A 21,120-nucleotide genomic window follows, 5' to 3' on the forward strand; every position below is an offset into this window, starting at 1 on the left:
CACAATGTCTCATTGTGGTGATCATTTCTGTGAAATAGTTGTAAAATCCGACTTCAAATAATGTAGTTATGTGCCTGACACAATTTTGCTGCAAGGTCATGCTGTGACCTTGACCTTCAAGGTAGCGAGCCAAATGTTGCGCGCGACAAGCCATTTTAATATGGTGATCATTTCTGTGAAATACTTTAAAAATCTGACTTCAAATAAGGAAGTTATGGGCCGGACACAATTTTGCTGCAAGGACATGCTGTGACCTTGACCTTAAAATAAGGTAGCGACCCAAATGTTGTGCACGACACGTCATCTTAATATGATGATCATTTCTGTGAAATACTTTTTAAATCCGACTTCAAATAGCGAAGTTTTATGGGCTGGACACGATTTTGCTGCAAGGTCATGCTGTTACCTTGACCTTCAAGGAAGCGACCCACATGTTGCGCGCGACACGTCGTCTCAATATGGTGATCATTTCTGTGAAATAGTTTTAAAATCTGACTTCAAATAACAAAGTTATGGGCGGGACACGAATTCGGGACGTATGTACAGACGGATGGGCGGACAACCTGATCACTATATGCTCCCCCGAAATTTTTCGGGGAGCATAAAAATAAAGGCTGTATGAGCAAAAATGTTTATATTTATTTTTTAAACCAGTGACCTTGACCTTAGAGACCGCTTTCTCCACAAAAAATTAGAGGACCATCAAAGGTATCCACCTACTAAATATGAAAGATATCATTAAAGTAATTAAGCAATTAGGAGAAATTTAAGATAAATCCAACTTGCCGAAATAGGTTAACCAGACAAGGCCCTATTTTCAAAGTAAAAAAAAGGGAAATAACTGGGAAATATGGATGACACAGTTATACAACTTGGCAATATCATGTACATTGTATTGATAAGTAAGTGTGGAAATTATAAAGCCATTAGTATAGATAGAACTTAAGATATTTCAAACTTGCCGTTTTAGGTTAACCATTATTTATTTTCTAAGTGCTGAAAAGGGCAATAACTTGGTAAATATGAAAGCCAGAGTTATGTTACTTGCCCAGATCATGTACTTTGTATTGATTAGTAAGTGTGTAAACTTAGAAGCCATTGGTACCCGTAGAACTTAAGAAAATTCCAACTTGCCGTTCTAGGTTAACCTCGTACGGACAGACGGACGGACGGACGGTTCAATTACTATATGTCCGGGGGCATAAAAACCTATGACCCTGGCTGATGGGGCCAAGTCAACTTTGGTAGAGGACCAGGTATGGATGATAAAATACACCATTTATGAAAGTTCTAAGCCTTGTACTTTTAGACACTAAGCCTTGTACTTTCAGACAGGCAGATTTTTTAACTTTTTTACTATATGTACATAATGAAAATCAATGACCTCCTAGGGTGGGGCCAATTTTGAACCTAGGGCTATAATTTGAACAAGAGCACCCACTAGACGGAGCATTATATGCCCAAAGTTTTTTTTTTTTTTATTAATGATGAATCATTTGTAAGACATAAGAATTAAATAAAGTATTACCTCCTTCAAAAAGAAATTCACCAATGAAGTTTGAAAATTGTGGGCCAGATGGAACTTAAGTTATGCTCCGGAAACTTTTTTCAGTTTTAAGGAAATAGTGACCTTGAACTTTGACCTTGTGATCTCAAAAACAATAGGGGTGTTCTCCCTAATATGGACAATCATCCTATGAAGTTTGAACACTGTGGGCCAAATGGAACTTCAGTTATGTTCTGGAAACTGTTTCCAGTTTTAAAGTAATAGTAACCTTGACCTTTGACCTTGTTACCCCAAAATCAATAGGGGTCTTCTACCTAATATGGACAATAATCCTATGAAGTTTGAACACTGTGGGCCAAATGGAACTTAAAATAGAGAAAATAAGAATCCCTAAAGAAAGTCCAACACAACATAATTGAAAATGTTGCAGGCTCGGTTAAGTTATGTTCTGGAAACTGTTTTCAGTTTTAAGGTAATTGTGACCTTGACCTTTGACCTTGAGACCCCAAAATCAATAGGGGTTTTCTACCCAATATGGACAATCATCCTATGAAGTCTGAATTTTGTGGGCCGAAATGGAACTAAAATTATGTTCCAGAAACCTTCAAGGTCAAGGTTTTTAAAGAGCCCAAGTCAATTTGAGTTTGAAAAACATGAAGGTCTTGTCCTTAAGAATGTTCTGTTATAATATGAAGTCAATCCTTTCAATTATAGCAAAGTTACAGCTAAAAAAATGAAAATTTCAATAATTTGACCTTCAAAGTCATGGTCATTTATGAGTGAAGGTCAAGGTCTGTCAAGATATTTTTAAGGGCTATCCTTGAAAAATATTTTGTTCAAGTTTGAAGACAATCCATTCAAAATTAACAAAGTTACAGCCAATAATAGCAAGAACAATGAAAATTTCAATAATTTGACCTTCAAAGTCAAGGTCATTTATGAGTGAAGGTCAAGGTCTGTCTGGCTATGTTTTAAGGGCTAACTTTGAAGATTTTTATGTTTAAGTTTAAAGACAATCCATTCAAAAACAAACAAACAAACAGCAAATAATAGCAAGAACAAGCAAAATTTGGACTTTTGACCTTGAAGGTCAAGGTCATTTATGGATGAAGGTCAAGGTTGGTGTGGTCTACTGAAAGGACTTGTCCCAAGGGTTGTTGTGGCCATGTATGAAGACAATACACCAAGAACTAAAAAAGTTATGATCCAGGTACAAGTTTGCGAACGGCAACGCCGCCAGGACTATAACAATACCTCTACTTTTTTTTTCCAAAAAAAAAAAAAAAAAAAAAAATCGAGCTAAAAACAGTGGCAATAAATGTATTTTCCTATATAAGCTTATGTAAACTAAGTGGCCTCTAAGGCTAGGCAATTTATGACACTTGGGGCATGATTTATGTAACTTTTTAGAGAACCACAAGATGCTACATGCCAAACATCCAAGCTCTGGGAAATTATTTGAAGATCTTATCTTATTTTAGCTCCTGTGACCTATCTATTAATCAGGCTGGTATAATTTGTATAACTTTTGTAGAAGACCATCAAATCCACCTGGTCAAAATCTATCTAGAGGTTAAGGAGGAGATACTGTTTATAGAAATTGTGGACAAATAACCTGCACTGCTATCATAAAAGAAGAAAGCTAAAAATAGACAAAAGAAGAATTGACAATCACTTTCATACCATTTAGCGGCTTGCTCATAATTTCCATCTTTTGTGAGTTGTTGTGCCCACAATGTGTATAACTCTTCAAGGGCTGGATCTAACGGAGACAATCTGGATTTAGCCAAAGCTATGGCTTCCCTGTAAAGAGAATTATACAGTGGTAACTCATCATAAATATTGTCATTCACAACTAGTATCAGGCCTTTCCCCAGGAATTTTGCCAGGCACAGGAGCAAGTTTTCGCGAAAATGGGGGTGGGTGGGGGATGTCCCCCGTCCCACGTTTGAAAATTTTTGCTATTTTCATGTTTGCTACATCAAAATCTACTGTATTAAAGAGTCTTCATAAACAAAAAAAGATACTAGATATTAAATGTAACATTTTAACAATTTATTACACTATAATCATAAAATTGAGAAAACAATACAATGAAAAAAATCACTTGTAAACAATATATATATATAACTGTATATCTTCACAGTCACTCTTCACTGTTTACAATTGATTGTTTTTCTTTAAATTAGTGTGAACATCAATGTAGAAACAAAACAAAATGAAAAACAAGAGCAGGTTGAACCGGGTGATGCTCCCCGACTAGGTTTTGGACACAGAAAAGTATATCTTTTGTAGTTTCAGAGTTGTGTCCCAGACAAAGTTCAAAGTGTGATAATTCCAAACTTAGGCAAGACAGACGTTAATGTTCTTTGCACTGCACTTCTACTCAATGAGATCTATCTACCATTATCTTGTTATCTTCAAATAACAAAGTAATAAGCCTGACACAAATTCGGGATGTACGTACATGACTGACTGACAGACAGACAGACCCGACGACTATATGCTCACCGACGGTAACGAAATATATCTCTGACAACTTGATTTTTATTCAGCCATGACCGAGGACTGAAGGATTTTCGCAGACTGATTTTTTATTGCACCCTATAAACAACCTATCAATTTGTTATCACACATACTGATTGACGACCGCTGTGTTTATTGATTAATCATAGAGGCCGATTCTGCAAGTGCTATATGAATTTGTAAAAGGGATTGGAAAAATCAAGCGCTGCGGTGACTTTTATGGCACAGCGGTGAGATTGATTTGGACATTAAGGCAGAGCGGGAGCATGGTGCTTAACGCCTGGGGAAAGGCCTGTAGTATGTGTATAAGACCTCCTCCATTATATCACTTACAAACATAATAATTGTGTCTGAAACTTTAAAGTAAAGATAGTGTTTTCCTAATTGAAATCTATCATAATACAAATACTTCATTTATATAAACCAGCTCTGATTTATCATATCTGTGTATATTTGCTGTTGTACGCACAATGAGCAGTCATATTTCTTTTTTGTCATTTAAAGGACAATAAATAATACCTAATGTTTAATTTTTGTAATTAAGAATGTATAGATACACTTGTGAAAAACCAACAAGAAACAGGAAGCCATGATGGCCTTATATCGCTCACATGAGTATAAAGACTCACAAAAGAAAATTAATTAAGGTTTTCCTTTTTCAAATTTTCAAAAGTCTTTCTAGTCACAATGGTTGTTTTGTCCTAATATCACTGCGGTATACCCAACCCCGGATATTGCTTGATATTCTGAGGACTTTCATCCCATTTTGCAACTTTGATTGGGGAATAAAGGTTAGTTCAGTCACAATCTTAAGTAATTTTGAATCGGTTTGATATAAATTTTATAGACAGGCAAATACTTTGATAATTTCTCTAGTCACTGAAAACCCATAAATGTTGAGAAATAGCTTTGAAATGTAATTAGGAGATAAAATTCGACTCTTAGCTCACATTATAAATGAGCTCGGGTCAGTCAAATTGGATGTTTTTGTGCATATACTTCTGAATAAAAGAAAAACTTGAATCAAACAAAATGTGATTGCTCCGCACCCACAGACGCGAAGCTTTTTGTGTTTCCTATTTTTTTTTGTCCATGGACCCGATTTTTATCAATTTATCCCTTTGATTTACAGCTAACAATTAATTTGGAAAGAAAAATTCCTTCTGATTTCTATTATGCAGTCATATATTGGTTTCCCCTTCGGTGATTCTCAGCATGTCATATAAATGAATGAGAACGGGAACATATTTCATTTAAATCTATTTATAGAAGTAGTTTTAGTTTACCATGTCTGAAACTAAACGAAACGGTCATTCGTATTGCGCTATGGTATTTAATTACTAACTGGAGAATTTTGCAGGAAATGAAATGTAAACTAGAACTGTGTCCAAAGGACTGACAACATATATATGGTATATAGTGAAAAAATCAACAAAGGGCCATAATTCTGTTAAATTTGGTCGCAGCAAAAATTCCTTCCTTTACTACCATCTACACATTAAGGTTGTTCATCCCTGGAAGTTTAAGCAAAATCTGCCATTCTGTTTAGGAGGAGTTGCGTTCACAAGATTTCGGAACATATGGACGAACAGACGGACGGACGGACGGACAGACATGTGCAACACTATATGCTCCCCACTTTGTGGGGGCATAAAAATTTAACAATAAATCTTTAACTAGAAATGTGTCATCATGCCACGTATGCCCCCGCATGCAGCCAAAATTTCAGATGGTGCATTAATTATTTTTTTCATTTTAAGTTCAAAGCCCTTAAAACTTTTCAATGTTAACACAAACCATTTTCATACAATGTTCAAGGCACTGAAATAATTCAGTCTTAACCTTTTAAAAATAGCATATTGCATATTTGTAGCCAAAATAATGGCTAAAAGTATGAGTGCTGAAACTGAAAGTTCAAAATTTTTCCAACATTCAGGAAAGATAAGTTTGTCTAAAATCATTGAACCACGACCAAATTCAAACTTAAACTGCTTATTCCTAAGATGTATCTATATTATTTTCAAAGTGAAAGGGACATAACTCTGCCAAAAAATCATCAAACCATGACCAAATTCCAACTTGACCTGCCCATTCCTTTGACATATCCATATGTCAAATTTAAGTTGAATATGTAACACTGTTGGGTAGATAATGAACAGAAACTGTAAATTTCATATTATTTTCAAGTGAAAGGGGCATTACTCTGTTAAAAATCATTGAACCATGACCAAATTCGAACTTGGCCTGGGCATTCCAAAAACATATCCATATGTCAAATTTGAGTAGAATGTGTTGTACCATTGGGGAGATAATAAACGGAAACTGAAAATTTCATATTATTTTCAAAGTAAAAGGGGCATAACTCTGCCTAAAATCATCGAACCATGACCAAATTTGAACTTGACCTGTATTTTCTGGGATACGGACAAAAGCCCCCCCGGACAAAAGCCCCCCCCATCTAAAAATGACAAGGTGGACAAAAGCCCCCCCATGAAATTTTCACAAAGGAAACTGAAAATTTCATATTATTTTCAAAGTAAAAGGGGCATAACTCTGCCAAAAATCATCGAACCATGACCAAATTCGAACTTGACCTGTATTTTCTCATGACATATCCATATGTCAAGTTTGAGTTGAATGTGTTGTACCGTTGGGGAGATAATGAACGGAAACTGAAATTTCATATTATTTTCAAAGTAAAAGGGGCATTACTCTGCCAAAAATCATCGAACCATGACCAAATTCGAACTTGACCTGTATTTTCTCATAACATATCCATATGTCAAATTTGAGTTGAATGTGTGCAACCGTTCTTAAGATAATGAACGGAAACTGATGATGACGGAATGACAGAATGACGGAAGGACGGAATGACGGAACAGGGTAACACTATATGCCCCGGCCATTACATGGCGGGGGCATAAAAAGTTATCAAAAAAAATTTAAGAAGGCCACTTTTACAAATTGTTATCATAGTAATATCTTTTCTGTAGGTACTTGCCGGTAAATTAATAGCTCACCCGATTGAACTTCTGACATTTTTTACTGTGGACATAAAAATCAACCCCGATTTTTTGATAGATACTGATCTCCCAAGAAATCAATTAACATAGCTTTCCTAATACCAGTATAAAATTCAGGTGACAGTCTTCCATTATTATTGATAAATAATGTTTCACCATATCAAAATGCCATGCAAATTTATTCATGATTTTTAATGTACCACTATTTTTGTTAACGCATATAACAAAAAAATCCTGAAATTGGTCTTTTTAACACCCATAGAGGTATTTTAATGAAACTTTATAGAAATGTTAACCACTATGAGATGCCATGTCACCCGCATAAACCAGGCCTCAACGTCAAAGGTCAAGGTCATAGAGGTCATTGAAAAAAGCTTGTCAGGAGCAAAACTTCTACATGCATAGGGGTATTTCAATATATTTTTACTTGGCATAAATGTTCACTATTGTGGGATTTCAACCTACCTTTAAAGGAGTGATCAATACCATCCCTAGTCGTGCACATCAAATGGTTGCACATGCATAGGGGTATTTCAATATAACTTGGCATAAATGTTCACTATTGTGGGATTTCAACCTACCTTTAAAGGAGTGATCAATACCATCCCTAGTAAGAACAGCAGTTGTACATTTTTTATTTTTAAACAACAAAACTTTGTGATAATGCAGTAGATTTTTTTTACTGTCTTTGGAAGTATGTCACTAGGTCAAAATATAGGTCAATACAGCAATCTATTATTCTTTATTTTAAACTGTACACATGGTCCAAATATAGCTGTATCTAAAAAAGTAAAAAAGTAGATCACTAGATATATATAGCTATATATAATATATCATTTGATACCAGAGTTAATTTAGACGGGTACCGGTCACAAAAAATATGTCTCTCAAAACTATGTATGGTCACTCATGCCAATTTTCATTGAAATCCCACCAGTAGTTTGACCTGTGAAGGCCAGACAAGATTTTCCTAGTTTTAGCTCTGGAGGCCATTTTGTGCAACCAGTTGATGTGCACGACTAGGGATGGTATTGATCACTCCTTTAAAGGTAGGTTGAAATCCCACCACTTATTTGACCTGTGAAGGCCAGACAAGATTTTCTATTTTTAGCACGGGAGGCCATTTTGTGCAGCAAAGCAGAATGTGCCGGTGACATGCACAACTAGGGATGGAACTGACCACTCCTGTAAAGTTTGGTTGAAATCCAACCTGTAGTTTGACCTTTGAAGGCCGGACAAGATTTTTCTATTTCTAGCCCTGGTGGCCATTTTCTTCAGCAAAGCAGAATGTGCCGGTGACATGCACAACTAGGGATGGAGCTTACCACTCCTGTAAAGTTTGGTTGAAATCCAACCTGTAGTTTGACCTGTGAAGGCCAGACAAGATTTTCTATTTCTAGCCCTGGCGGCTATTTTGTGCAGCGAAGCAGAACATGCCGGTGATGTGCACAACTAGGGATGGTACTGATCACTCCTGTAAAGTTTGGTTAAATTCCAACTAATAGTTTGACCTGTGAAAGCTTGACAAGCTTAATGTGGATGTACAGTATAGAAAATTAAAAATATGGTGACCGACAAGAAAAAAAAATCTGATGCATCGCGTGTACTGTAACGTTCATACCGACAAGAAACCTTTTGTAACTTTATATAATCAGTTGCAAAATTTGTGTTGAAAGTATTTTATGAACATGTTTCCACTTTTTCATTGAAGACATTGCATGAATATCTATGACTACCGACAGGAAAAAAATAATCAGACATTCTGCGTAGCGAAGATTTACCGGCAAGACATTTTATTATAAACATGTATTTATTTCATTTCTAGTAAAAATTCTAAACTCTATTCTAATATTTCATCGTAGATTGTAAAAATTTGGGGTGCTGTTATTTTTGTTGCAAGACATGAAATAAACATGGGGATGTAGTAAGAAATGTTAATGTTAAAATTAGTACTGTATCATAACCAATGAAATATCTTTTATATCAAAGAAAAGGCATCCTCAGTAACCCAGGCCGTATACCGGTATCGGTATTAAAAAGCTGTATTTACGGATAGTGTACCGTGGGTTCTGGCGATGAGAAAATAAAAAAATAAAATTATTTTAAAAATGCAAGGACTGCGTATAAATTACTTATTCTTCATGTTAAAATAAAAGCATATCCACGTCATAGACTTATGTAAGTTTTTTTGTTTGTTTACTTTTTTCTTTTCTTAGATTTACTTATTCTGATCCCCGCGTTACCCCGCAAAACACGGATGACTGATTTTAACGATAATGTGACTGCAATCGTTGGATTTTGGTCCGCAGTGGAAACAACTAGACACCGTGGATCGCGGGGGAAATGATTGTTTTTATCGCGAACCTCCACCGCGTTTGTCCGCGGTAGAAAAAAATCGTCCGCGGTGGTATCGCGGAAAAGGCAAAAGCCGCGGTGAGCGTACTGTAGGTCACTAGGACAATATTTTTGTCAAATGATATCAATTTTTAGTTCTACACCCGAGATTGTCCATAAAGTCAAAATGTCATAGCTGTACATAAAAAGCTAAAGGAGGTCACTTCTTCAAAATTTAGTTAACCTTTGCCCTCATATAGACGTGTTTTGACGGCTTTTGTGCCCCCTCCCCCCCCCTTTTGAGGCCTCAAACAGTAAACAAGAGCGATCAGTAATCACATGTGTCGCCTCATGATGGCCAATTTTATGTTGTTATGTTATGTCACAAGTTTTGTGACAGACGGACAGACAGACAGACGGACAGTGCACAACTAGACTTGGTACTGATCATTCCTGTAAAGTTTGGATAAAATTGCACCAGTAGTTTATGAGGAGTAGTCCGGACAAGCTTTTGTGTATCTGGCAACACACAGAAAAAAACACCTTTTTATCAAAGGGCCATAACTCGGCCAAAAATCATTCAACCGGAAAACCCGTGCAATATGCGCAAGGACTTGAGCTACAGATCAATCCTGTAAAGTTTCATTGAAATTGCATTAGTGGTATAAGAGAAGTAGTCCGGACAAACTTTAAAAATAAAAATTATTAAAGGGCCATAACTCTGACAAAAATCATTGAACCGGAAAATGCTGACAATATGCACAACTAGACTTGGTACTGATCATTCCTGTAAAGTTTGGATGAAATGCACCAGTAGTTTTTGAGGAGTAGTCCGGACAAGCTTTTGTGTATCTGGCAACACACAAGAAAAAAACATCTTTTATAAAAGGGCCATAACTCGGCCAAAAATCATTCAACCGGAAAACCCGTGCAATATGCGCGAGGACTTGAGCTACAGATCAATCCTGTAAAGTTTCATTGAAATTGCATTAGTGGTATAAGAGAAGTAGTCCGGACAAACTTTAAAAATAAAAATTATTAAAGGGCCATAACTCTGACAAAAATCATTGAACCGGAAAATGCTGACAATATGCACAACTAGACTTGGTACTGATCATTCCTGTAAAGTTTGGATGAAATTGCACCAGTAGTTTATAAAAAGTAGTCCGGACAAGTTTTGTGACGGACAGACGGACTGACAGACGATGGAGAAGTGATCCCTATATGTCGCCACTACTCCGTAGAGGCGACACAAAAAATGACCTATTTAGGCCCTAAACACTGTTTTTCGTTTGAGAAATGTTGTTAAACAAGAGGGCCATGATGGCCCTAGATCGCTCACCTGACCCATCCAACTCATCCGAACAATTACCTAGACAAGCATTCTGACCAAGTTTCATGACAGGTGAGTCAAAAATGTAAACACTAGAGTGTTTACAAGGATTATCCATATTTGAGCAGTGTGACCTAGTTTTTTACCCAGGTGACCCATATTCTAACTTGACCTAGAAATCATCAAAACAAACTTTCAAACCAATTTCCAGGATACTTGGATCAAAACAGTAGCTATAACATTTTTCTATTTTTAGCTCTGGTGGCCTAGTTTTTCATCCGAGACGACCCATGTTCAAACTCATCCGAGCAATTACCTAGACAAGCATCCTGACCCCGGGCGGGGGCAACACTCGACTTTTTACTTTCTCTAAAAGCAAACAAAGAAATGTTTGAACAAAATCTTAACCTTTCCTTTTTATCAATTTAATCGGTCTGTCTTGTCACATTAGTTTTGTCTATATATTTTGTATATATAAATATACTAATTTATATATATATATAAATAGAAACACACAATTCTATAAATAGAAAATTCTATAAATATAAACACGCAATTCTATAAACAGAAACACGCAATTCTATAAATAAAAAATTATATAAATAGAAAATTCTATAAATAGATACAAGCGGTGGTGACACATGGTGGTGTTGACATGTGGTGGTGACATGTGGTGGTGGTGACATGTAGTGGTGACATGTAGTGGTGACACGTGGTGGTGTTGACATGTGGTGGTGGTGACATGTAGTGGTGACACGTGGTGGTGGTGACAGGTGATGGTGTTGACATGTGGTGGGACGTGGCGGTGACATGTGGTATTAACACGTGGTGGTGAGTCATGTTGACACGTGGTGACATGTGGTTGTGGCAGTGACACATGTTGACATGTGGTGTTAATATGTGGCGGTGACACGTGGTGGTGGTGGTGACACGTGTTGTTGTTGTTGATGATGATGATATATATATATATATATATATATATATATATATATATACACACACACCAATAAATATATATCGCCATTTAATGCACAAATCTGAGAAAATTCAGTAAATTAACCTTCAAGGTCAAGGTCATTAAAGAGCCCAAGTGTTTGATAAACAACATGGTCTTGTCCTTAAGTATGTTCTGTTATAATATGAAGTTGATCCCTTCAATAATAGCAAAGTTACAGTAAGTTACAGCCAAAACAATGAAAATTTCAATAATATGAACTTCAAAGTCAAGGTCATTAATGAGTGAAGGTCAAAGTCTGTCTGGTTATTTTTAAGGGAAGATTATTATGTTCAAGTTTGAAGACAATCCATTCAAAAATAACAAAGTTACAGCCAATAACAGCAAGAACAAGCAAAATTTGGACTTTTAACCTTGACGGTCAAGGTCATTAATGGATAAGGTGAAGGTTAGTGTAGCCTACTGAAAGGTCTTGTCCCAAGGGTTGTTGTTGTGGCTAAGTATGAAGACAATACACCAAGAAAAAAAAAGTTATGATTCAGGTACAAGTTTGCGGACGGTGTACGGACATAATCCCCTTCGGACAAAATCCCCTTCATGTATTTTTGTATATCTGGACATAATCCCCTCCATGGGTGGACATAATCCCCTTCATGTGTGAAATTTTGAAGTGGACAAAATCCCCTTCATAAAATTTGCGGACAGCAACGGCAACGCCGCCCCGACTATAGCAATACCTCGTTTTTTTTCAAAAAAAAGAAGAAAATAAATAGAGCTAAAAATATGACCACTAAAGTGTTAATAAGATTTTTTCATCCCGAGATGACCCATGTTCGAACTCATCCGAGCAATTACCTAGACAAGCATCCTGACCAAGTTTGATGACACTTGAGTCAAAAATGTGACCGCTAGTGTTAACAAGGTTTTTCTATTTTTAGCTCCTGTGACCTAGTTTTTTACCTGAGATGACCCATGTTCAAACTCATTTGAGCTATCACCTAAACAAGCATCCTGACCAAGTTTGATGATGATTGAGTCAAAAATGTGACAACTAGAGAGTTAACAAGGTTTTTCTATTTTTAGCTTTTGTGACCTAGTTTTTCATCCGAGATGCCTCACGTTGGAACTCATACGAGCAATCACCTAGACATGCATCCTAACAAAGTTTGATGATGATTTGGACAAAAAATGTGACCTCTGGAGTGTTAACAAGGCTTTTCTATTTTTAGCTCCTGTGACCTTGTTTTTCATCCGAGATGACCCATGTTCGAACTCATCTGAGCTATCAACTAGATAAGCATCCTGACAAAGTTTGATGACGATTGAGGCAAAAATGTGACCGCTAGAGTGTTAACGAACAAGAAGGACAGGACAATGGACAGCTCACCATCCTGAAAGCTGGCAGTGATCTATAAAGGAAATAAAAGAAATCCAAGAGCATAGCCAGTTTTGACTATGATTTATAATACATTGGTAGAAGCTCTGCAGACACAACTATGTATCAAATTTCTTAGCTCTGGACAAAATTAAAGATTTCCCCCCACATAAATCAATGTCTTTCCTGTGGCTCAGCGAATTCTGACTTCAGGGGCATAATTTCAACAAACTTGAAAGTGTTCTGTGATACAAATCTACATACAGAATGTCAAAGCTCTACACTTAGAGTAACAGCTAATACTATACATCAAATATGTTTGTTGTAGGCAATTCATTTTGGGCAAGGAGTTTTTTTGTTTCAAACAAAATGTTGTTATGCCTTTAAAAGTTTGTACAAAATAACCCTGATTAAACTTACTTGAATAGTTTATGCCTCTTGAAGAGCCTGATTGCCTCATACACCTTGTGACAGGCTAGAAAGTAGCTGGCAGCCTTATGGTACTGTCCATCTATCTCTAACTGTACAGCATAATCTTCACACACTGATGTCCAAGTGTCATAGGAAGCTAAAATTATAGATGAAGAAAATATTGATGCTAAGTAGATTTAATGTAATCTGATAATAATTTGGGAACTGTATGTTTACAGTTATATTCAAACAGCCAGTTTACTTACTCAGTATTCTTCAATCAATGTTTCTGTTCAAGTGATAATCTTTGTTTTTTTCTGGATCAAACTTTCTATACCAGTGTTAATCTTCTTTTAAGATCACTGTTTCTGGACCAGAGTTAATAAATTTTCCAGGATCATTGTTCAAGTATCAATGCTTATCAATTTTTTAGGATCAATTTTAAAGCATTTTATAGCAAAAAACAGATAATAAACTACCCGTATTACGTCATCCACATCAAGATCACCCAAGTGCTGCTATCTCATAGTTTATCGGGCGTTTGATAAGGACACAAGTGTAGAAATTTTTCAAACTTTTATTTTTTATTGTCTTTCGGTAAGTCTATTTGCTGTTTTTTGGGTAGCTCATATTGGCATGTAGGTCGAATATGTTTTGTGATTCGCTTATTTTTTGTTTGTATCATGAGCTTAAATGATGATGAACCCAGTCTTCTTGCTGGTTCATCTAGTGGAAGGGATTTTGAATGTTTCGAAGAAACTGATATCATGCAGATCCCCGCGGTTGTTGCTGAAATTTTTGTAGATGGCCGTGACCACAACCATAGCTAATGATCCTGTGGCTAATGAGTGGCTAGATTAAAGTCTGTGGTTATTAAAAAGAACCCTACAAAGTCAAAGAATGCCAATCAAGGCAAGGGTAAAGGTAAGAAGAAGTGTTTTGATTTGGAGAATTTATCTTCCCATGATATATCTATCTTGTGTAATAAATTAGGCCTTATCAAAACTGAAGATAAAGAAAACTCACAGAGTTTTCAGTCAAATAGGTCTGGGTTGCGTATTGAAGTGAACCAACAGGATTTGTCTGAAAATGATGAGGTAGATATGTGCTATGATGATTCCCCTATTGATAGTAACAAGGCTTGAAGAGACCTTGAAAAGGCTCTTTTTGGTGAAAGTGAAAATTCAAACACTGATGATGATGAGTGGGATTTACCACAGAATTATGTTAAGGTCCTAGTATTGACAAAACCCTTGCAAAGTTAGCAAATTTATCTTGTACTTCTCAGTCTAATATCTCTGATATTTTGCAAAATTATAAATTGCCAGAAAATTGTGAGTTTTTGGCGCCGCTATATGTTAACCTTGACATTTGGAAGATTTGAGGAAAAAGGGGGTCAAATATCTGACCATTGTTTGGTTTATACTGTAAAACACTTATTTTTCGCGAGAACGTTACTTCGCGAATTTGAGGCAAAATGTCCAAAATAATTATTTCGCGTCAACATGAATTCGCGTCTTCCCGAAAAATGTGAAACCGGAAACCCGATGCCATTCAGATATTTTCTGTCCTGTCCGTTCACTAACTTTGCGTTGTTTATTGTACGACGAATGCATTTATATCTATATCGATATTTCTGATAGCTTGCTAATCTTCTTGTTAAGTGAAACCGTCTGTCTAAAAATATGTCAAAAAAGTTTGATAATTACACTGTGTTTGTCATGTATTGTCCCTAATTTCCCCAGCATTCAAAGTGTTTAAGTTTCACTGATTAGCCATTCAAAGGCAAGCAGACGAAAATCAATTGAACGGTACTGTAATTTGCCTAACCTGAAGTAAACGATTATGTTTACCCTCCGGCTTAAACTGTAGTATAATACAATAGGATACAATAAATAGAAATGTTACAAACAACTCGCAGGTGCTAAAGTATTTGTACCAAATACCAAAACAGTTATTCCGGTCAGTTATAGGCAATTGATAAATTGTGTTGGAAATTAAATTAATCCATTAAGATGGACAGATTTTCACATTAATTAGAACAATCTGTAGAAATACCATTAAAATTTTGTGAGACGCATTAATTTGTTTATACTTGATTCTAGTACAAGTCACAGTTACCTTCCTTGACGCAGGTAATATGCAGCGAAGAAGTTTTTTTCCAATTCCTCAATAATACCAAATTATTACAGGTAAATATTTCATACTAGTAATCTGTACAATATGTATATGCTGCAACACTTGAATAGCTACATGTTGTAACTAGAACTGGGTTCGATACTTTCCCGCAGATATATATCCATGTGTACGCATTTTCGGATAATGTTCATTTTCGGACAAGGGTATAGACAAAATGAAATATTCGCGAGAAATATGAATTAGCGTCTTAGAAAACTAGCGAATATTAGCGAAAAATAAATTTCTCGCGGATAATAAGTGTTTTACAGTATCCAGAATATTCTGGCTGCAAAAATGGTAGCAGTAGTTAAATTAGCTTCTGTGCTAAAGCATCATATTACAAGTTTAAATATATATATGCATATATGTATTACAGAAGAAAGAAAAATATAAGGTAATTTTGGAGTCTAATACCTGCGTTGTATACGCGATCTGATTGGACGTCAAATTCGGCTCTTCCAATCAGATCGCGTGTTAAAACGCAGGTATCAGAATACCAAATGGCTCCAACAAGTCAAAATATACAATGAAACAGAAACAAGAGGGCCATGATGGCATCAAATAACAAGAGCCACAGCCGGGCGGGGGCAACGCTCGACTTTTTACTTTCTCTAAAAGCAAACAAAGAAATGTTTGAACAAAATCTTAACGTTTCCTTTTTATGAAATTAATCGGTCTGTCTTGTCACATTAGTTTTGTCTATATATTTTGTATATATAAATATACTAATTGATATATATATATAAATAGAAACACGCAATTCTATAAATAGAAAATTCTATAAATAGAAACACACAATTCTATAAATAGAAAATTCTATAAATAGATACACGTGGTGGAGTCACTTGGTGGTGTCACATGGTGGTGTCACGTGATGGATTTATGGGTGGTGTCACGTGGTGGATTAACATGGTGGAGTCACGTGGTGAAGTCACGTGGTGGAGTCACATGGTGAAGTCATGAGGTGGAGACACGTGGTGAAGTCATGTGGTGATGTCACACATGTGGTGGTGTCACACAAGAGGTGGAGTCACGTGGTGGAGTCACGTGATGTCATGTGGTGAAGTCATGTGGTGTCACGTGGTGGTGTCATGTGGTGAAGTCACGATAAACAACAAGGTCTTGTCCTTAAGTATTTTCTGTTATAATATGAAGTTGATCCCTTCAATAATAGCAAAGTTACAGCCAGTTACAGAACTTCAAAGTCAAGGTCATTAATGAGTGAAGGTCAAGGTCTGTCTGGTTATTTTTAAGGGTTATCCTTGGAGATTATTATGTTCAAGCTTGAAGACAATCCATTCAAAAATAACAAAGTTACAGCCAATAATAGCCAAAACAATAAAAATTTCAATATTTTGACCTTCAAAGTCAAGGTCATTTATGAGTAAAGGTCAAGGTCTGTCTGGTTATTTTTAAGGGATATCCTTGAAGATTATTATGTTCAAGTTTGAAGACAATCCATTCAAAAATAACAAAGTTACAGACAATAACAGCATGAACAAGCAAAATTTTGACTTTTAACCTTGAAGGTCAAGGTCATTTATGGATGAAGGTCAAGGTTAGTGTGATCTACTGAAAGTTCTTGTCCCAAGGGTTGTTGTGGCCAAGTATGAAGACAATACACCAAGAAATAAAAAAGTTATGATCCAGGTACAAGTTTGCGGACGGCAACGGCAAAGGCAACGCTGCCGCGACTATAGCAATACCTCTACTTTTCTTTCAAAAAAAAAAGAAGTCGAGTTTTTGAACCCAGGTGACCCATATTCAAACCTGACATAGAAATCATCAAAACAAACTTTCAGACCAGTTTCCAGGACATTTGGGTCACAACAGAAGCCACTATAGAGTTAACAAGATTTTTCTATTTTTAGCTACTGTGACCTAGTTTTTCAACGGAGATGACCCATGTTGAAACTGATTCGAGCAATGGACCTTTCCTGTTTTTCGAAGCAGAACATTTAGCCACACCTTTTCCATTCATTGCTAGGTCAACTGCTCACAAACAGTATCACAAACATAACCAAGTATTCTTTTGTGCAAACCAGGTCAACCAGTGACTAAGTTTTATCTCAGTGTACCAACTGGACAAGTTAGCCAATTTACATAAAACTGTAAACACTGGAAAGGTCCATTACCTAGACAAGCATTCTGACAAGTTTGATGACAACTGAGTTCAAAATGTGACCAGTAGAGTGTTAAAAAGGTTTTTCCATATTTGGGCGGTATGAACTAGTTTTTGACCCCAGGTGACCCATATTCGAACTTGACCTTGAAATCATTGTCAACAAAGTGACTAAAACAATCAGCAATATACCTGTGACAGTTCATTCAAAGTTTGTGTGCTATGATATTTCTATTGTAAGGTTAGTACAGTCCCTGGGGACTGTTTGTGTGCAAAAAAGAGCCATGGATAAATGTTATACCAATGTAAAGCTAAATATTTGAAGTTTACAAAAATTTTGGGTAGACATGTCAAATCATGGTACGTTTTGAGAAATCCAAGATGGCCGCCAAGATGGCCGCCAAATTATTGAAAAATGGCTAATACGCATTTTATCTGATAAAATTGGTTCTTTTTTGTATTTATTTTAGTATAAATGATGTAAGAACTTCACATCCTATTGAAAAAATATGAAAATGGAGGCATTTCCATTATTTATTCATATTCTCTGAATTTCATTGATAAAATTTGCTAAAAATTGCATGAAAAAATTACCAAAAATTGATATGGGGCTGATATTTTTTCCTACCAGCTAAGGCATAGCGGTGAAAATGAATATTTTTACCATAGACCACAAAGACTTGAACAATATCATACTAATATCACCCTTATTTTTCATCTTTATTGTAAAAGATTGTGGATTCTGATATTGTTAAAGTGGGTGGGGTAACGAAAATTAAGTCTCAGTATTTTGTTAACTGGTTTGTTATGATAATTAAAACTATGAATAGTCAACATGTATTGCACTTTGGCATGTACCTAAAGTTATAAATAATTAAGAACCTTAGACTGATATTTTGTTTATCAATATTCAACATGTTCCGTTGCCATAGCAACGGAGAAGTAAAATGAAAGACACACCTTAAACGTATAACACTTTCAACTTTTAGCATTTTTTAAGCATGTAGATAAGAATGACACAAATTTAAAGATAAATAATCTGTGCACAATGCCATAATAACAAATTGAAAAAAAAATGTAACATTAAAAGAAGTCATATTTAATTCTAGCAAATTATCAACACAGATAACATCCGATATTTTGAAATTAGATGAATAAATTTATTTCAAGGATTTGCATCAGGCATTTGCTTTTTTCAAACTACTATACAAAGAAAAAGGTCATGTCAAATGTGCACGTTGTTATGTTTGGAAAGGATAATTAATGGTCATAATAATAAGTAAAAGGCAGTCTTAAGGTAGAAATGTATATGAACATTATAAATGTTTGAAACTGTACATAGGGTAAACATTTAAGACCGGGAAATAAGTAGGTCACTGGTCAACCAATATCAAATTTTAATGACAATCGAATTTATTGTTGCGTTCAAACTTTTTGGTTGTAGCTTGTATTATGAAACTCTAACTTGCATTAGATTAAATTCTAGGTCAACTGATCTCAGTGTATAATTCTGCATCTGAAATTTTACAATCAAAATACAATGAGATCACTAGAACAGATTAAGGTCAGCTGGCATGTCATATTGTGTCTGTTATCCCAATTTCTTTAGCTTCAAAAACAAGAAAGTAGGTCACGAGGTCTTAAATTCTAGGTCACCTTATACCAGTGGGGCCATGATTTGAACAATCAAAGAAGAACACAAGACAATTCTTCCAACCAAATGGTCTTGCATTGTGGTTTCTGACATAAAGAGTTTTTTTTTATATAAAAACCGACATCTAGGCAGGGCCATTTTTATGCTCTCGGAAAAATTTCGGGGGAGCATATAGTCGCCGGGCGTGTGTCTAAAACCTAGTCGGGGAGCATCACCCGGTTCAACGGGCTCTTCTTTTAATCCAGACTCATGATCATTATTTGATGCCTGCAAACTTAGCACTTTACGGAGAGTGTCGGATGTGAAGTCCAGGCGTCTCTTGTTTCACAGACAACAATTGATCTCGGACATTGAGTTTTACGGTCATTTGTCTGTCAAAAAAGTTAGTACCGTAGCTTAGTAGAAATTGGTCATTACTCTTCTGGTTATTTATCCATGAAAGTCAGATAGTTTAACAGACCTTCAAGCTATCACCAAAGAAGTGTTGAAATTGGCGTGTAACCCAGGCCCGGCCCTATCATGATTTGAAGAAACATGGTAAAAGTCTTCTAGAAATTATTTCACATGCTCTAAACAATGGGGTTAAAGGGATGATTTTATAAAGGATTTTATATATAAGTTAGACTATGTAAATCAATTGACCCTTGGGAAAGGATATAATCAAACGGACCATGACTTAACCAAGCTTAGTAGTTGTGTATTATATCGTGACATAAATTGATATGGTCATAGAATGAATGAGTCACACTTAAATATCAAAGCATTTTATTTATGGAGAAGAAAGCTTTCAAAGCCTATTCTTTATAACACAAAGTAAAATGACTCCTGGGGTTAGGTCAACTTTGACCAGATTGTCAAGATTTGAAAAATAAATTAAGGTCGTTTTGACAATGCTTTTAACCCAAAAGCTAAGATCTGGGCATTTGGTTTTGGTTTTTGATTCTTAAAAGTTTTCCTATGTGTCTCCATATGAAATAAGTTGACACTAGGGGTGGGTTAAATTTTTATTTGAATAAATTTTGTACTGGTCTATACAAGGCTACAACAGAAATAATTAGCTATAGGCATCGGTTTGGGAGAAGTTTTTTTTTAGCTTTTCCTATATGTAAAATGAAGTGACCCCTGGTATAAATGAATTTGACCACAAGGTCGTAATTTAAGCAAATTTAATAGTATTCTATACTAGGTCCTGCAGTTATGGAGAAGAATATTTTCATGATTTTCCTATATTTACACTGTGTAAAGAAAGTTTACTCCGGGGCTGCGCAAGGAACATGAATGTGTACTTCTTGACCTTTTACCTTGATGTTGTGTCATGCATATCATAAGCACATAGTCTCACGATGGTGATTATTTGTGCCAAGTTATTTAAAATCTTCCATAAAGTCAAAAAGTTATGGAGAACATATAACCTTGACCTTGGTTGCAGCAACCTGGATGTTGAGGTCTGTAGATTGTGTCGTGGTGGGGATCATTTGTGCTAAGTATTTTTAAAACCTTTGAATTGTCAATAAGTTATAAAGCGTTAAGATGTTTTTACATTGGACCGTTGAGTATGACCCTGACCTTCAGGGTTACCCTGACCTTCAGGGTTGTGACTTGAATATTGTGCTCTGCCAATGGTGTCATAATGTTGATAATTTCTGCCAAGTTATCTTAAAAACATTTCAGAGGTTTAAAAGTTAGAGACAGACACGAAATG

General features: G+C 35.8%; 1 protein-coding gene across 1 annotated transcript in view; it reads right to left on the minus strand.

Moving 5' to 3' along the window:
• Positions 1-21,120, minus strand: part of LOC132755364 (uncharacterized) — a 172,098-nt gene that overhangs the window by 44,062 nt on the left and 106,916 nt on the right. The window contains exons 7-8 of the mRNA XM_060746236.1: positions 13,474-13,621; positions 3,191-3,310 (exon numbers count right to left, since the gene is read on the minus strand). Of these exons, the coding sequence (XP_060602219.1) occupies positions 3,191-3,310; positions 13,474-13,621 (268 nt within the window). The remainder of the gene's footprint in view (positions 1-3,190; positions 3,311-13,473; positions 13,622-21,120) is intronic.

The sequence above is a fragment of the Ruditapes philippinarum genome, unplaced genomic scaffold, assembly GCF_026571515.1.
Source record: "Ruditapes philippinarum isolate M1 unplaced genomic scaffold, ASM2657151v2 ctg183_1_1_1_1, whole genome shotgun sequence".
In the NCBI taxonomy this organism is placed as follows: Eukaryota; Metazoa; Mollusca; class Bivalvia; order Venerida; family Veneridae; genus Ruditapes; species Ruditapes philippinarum.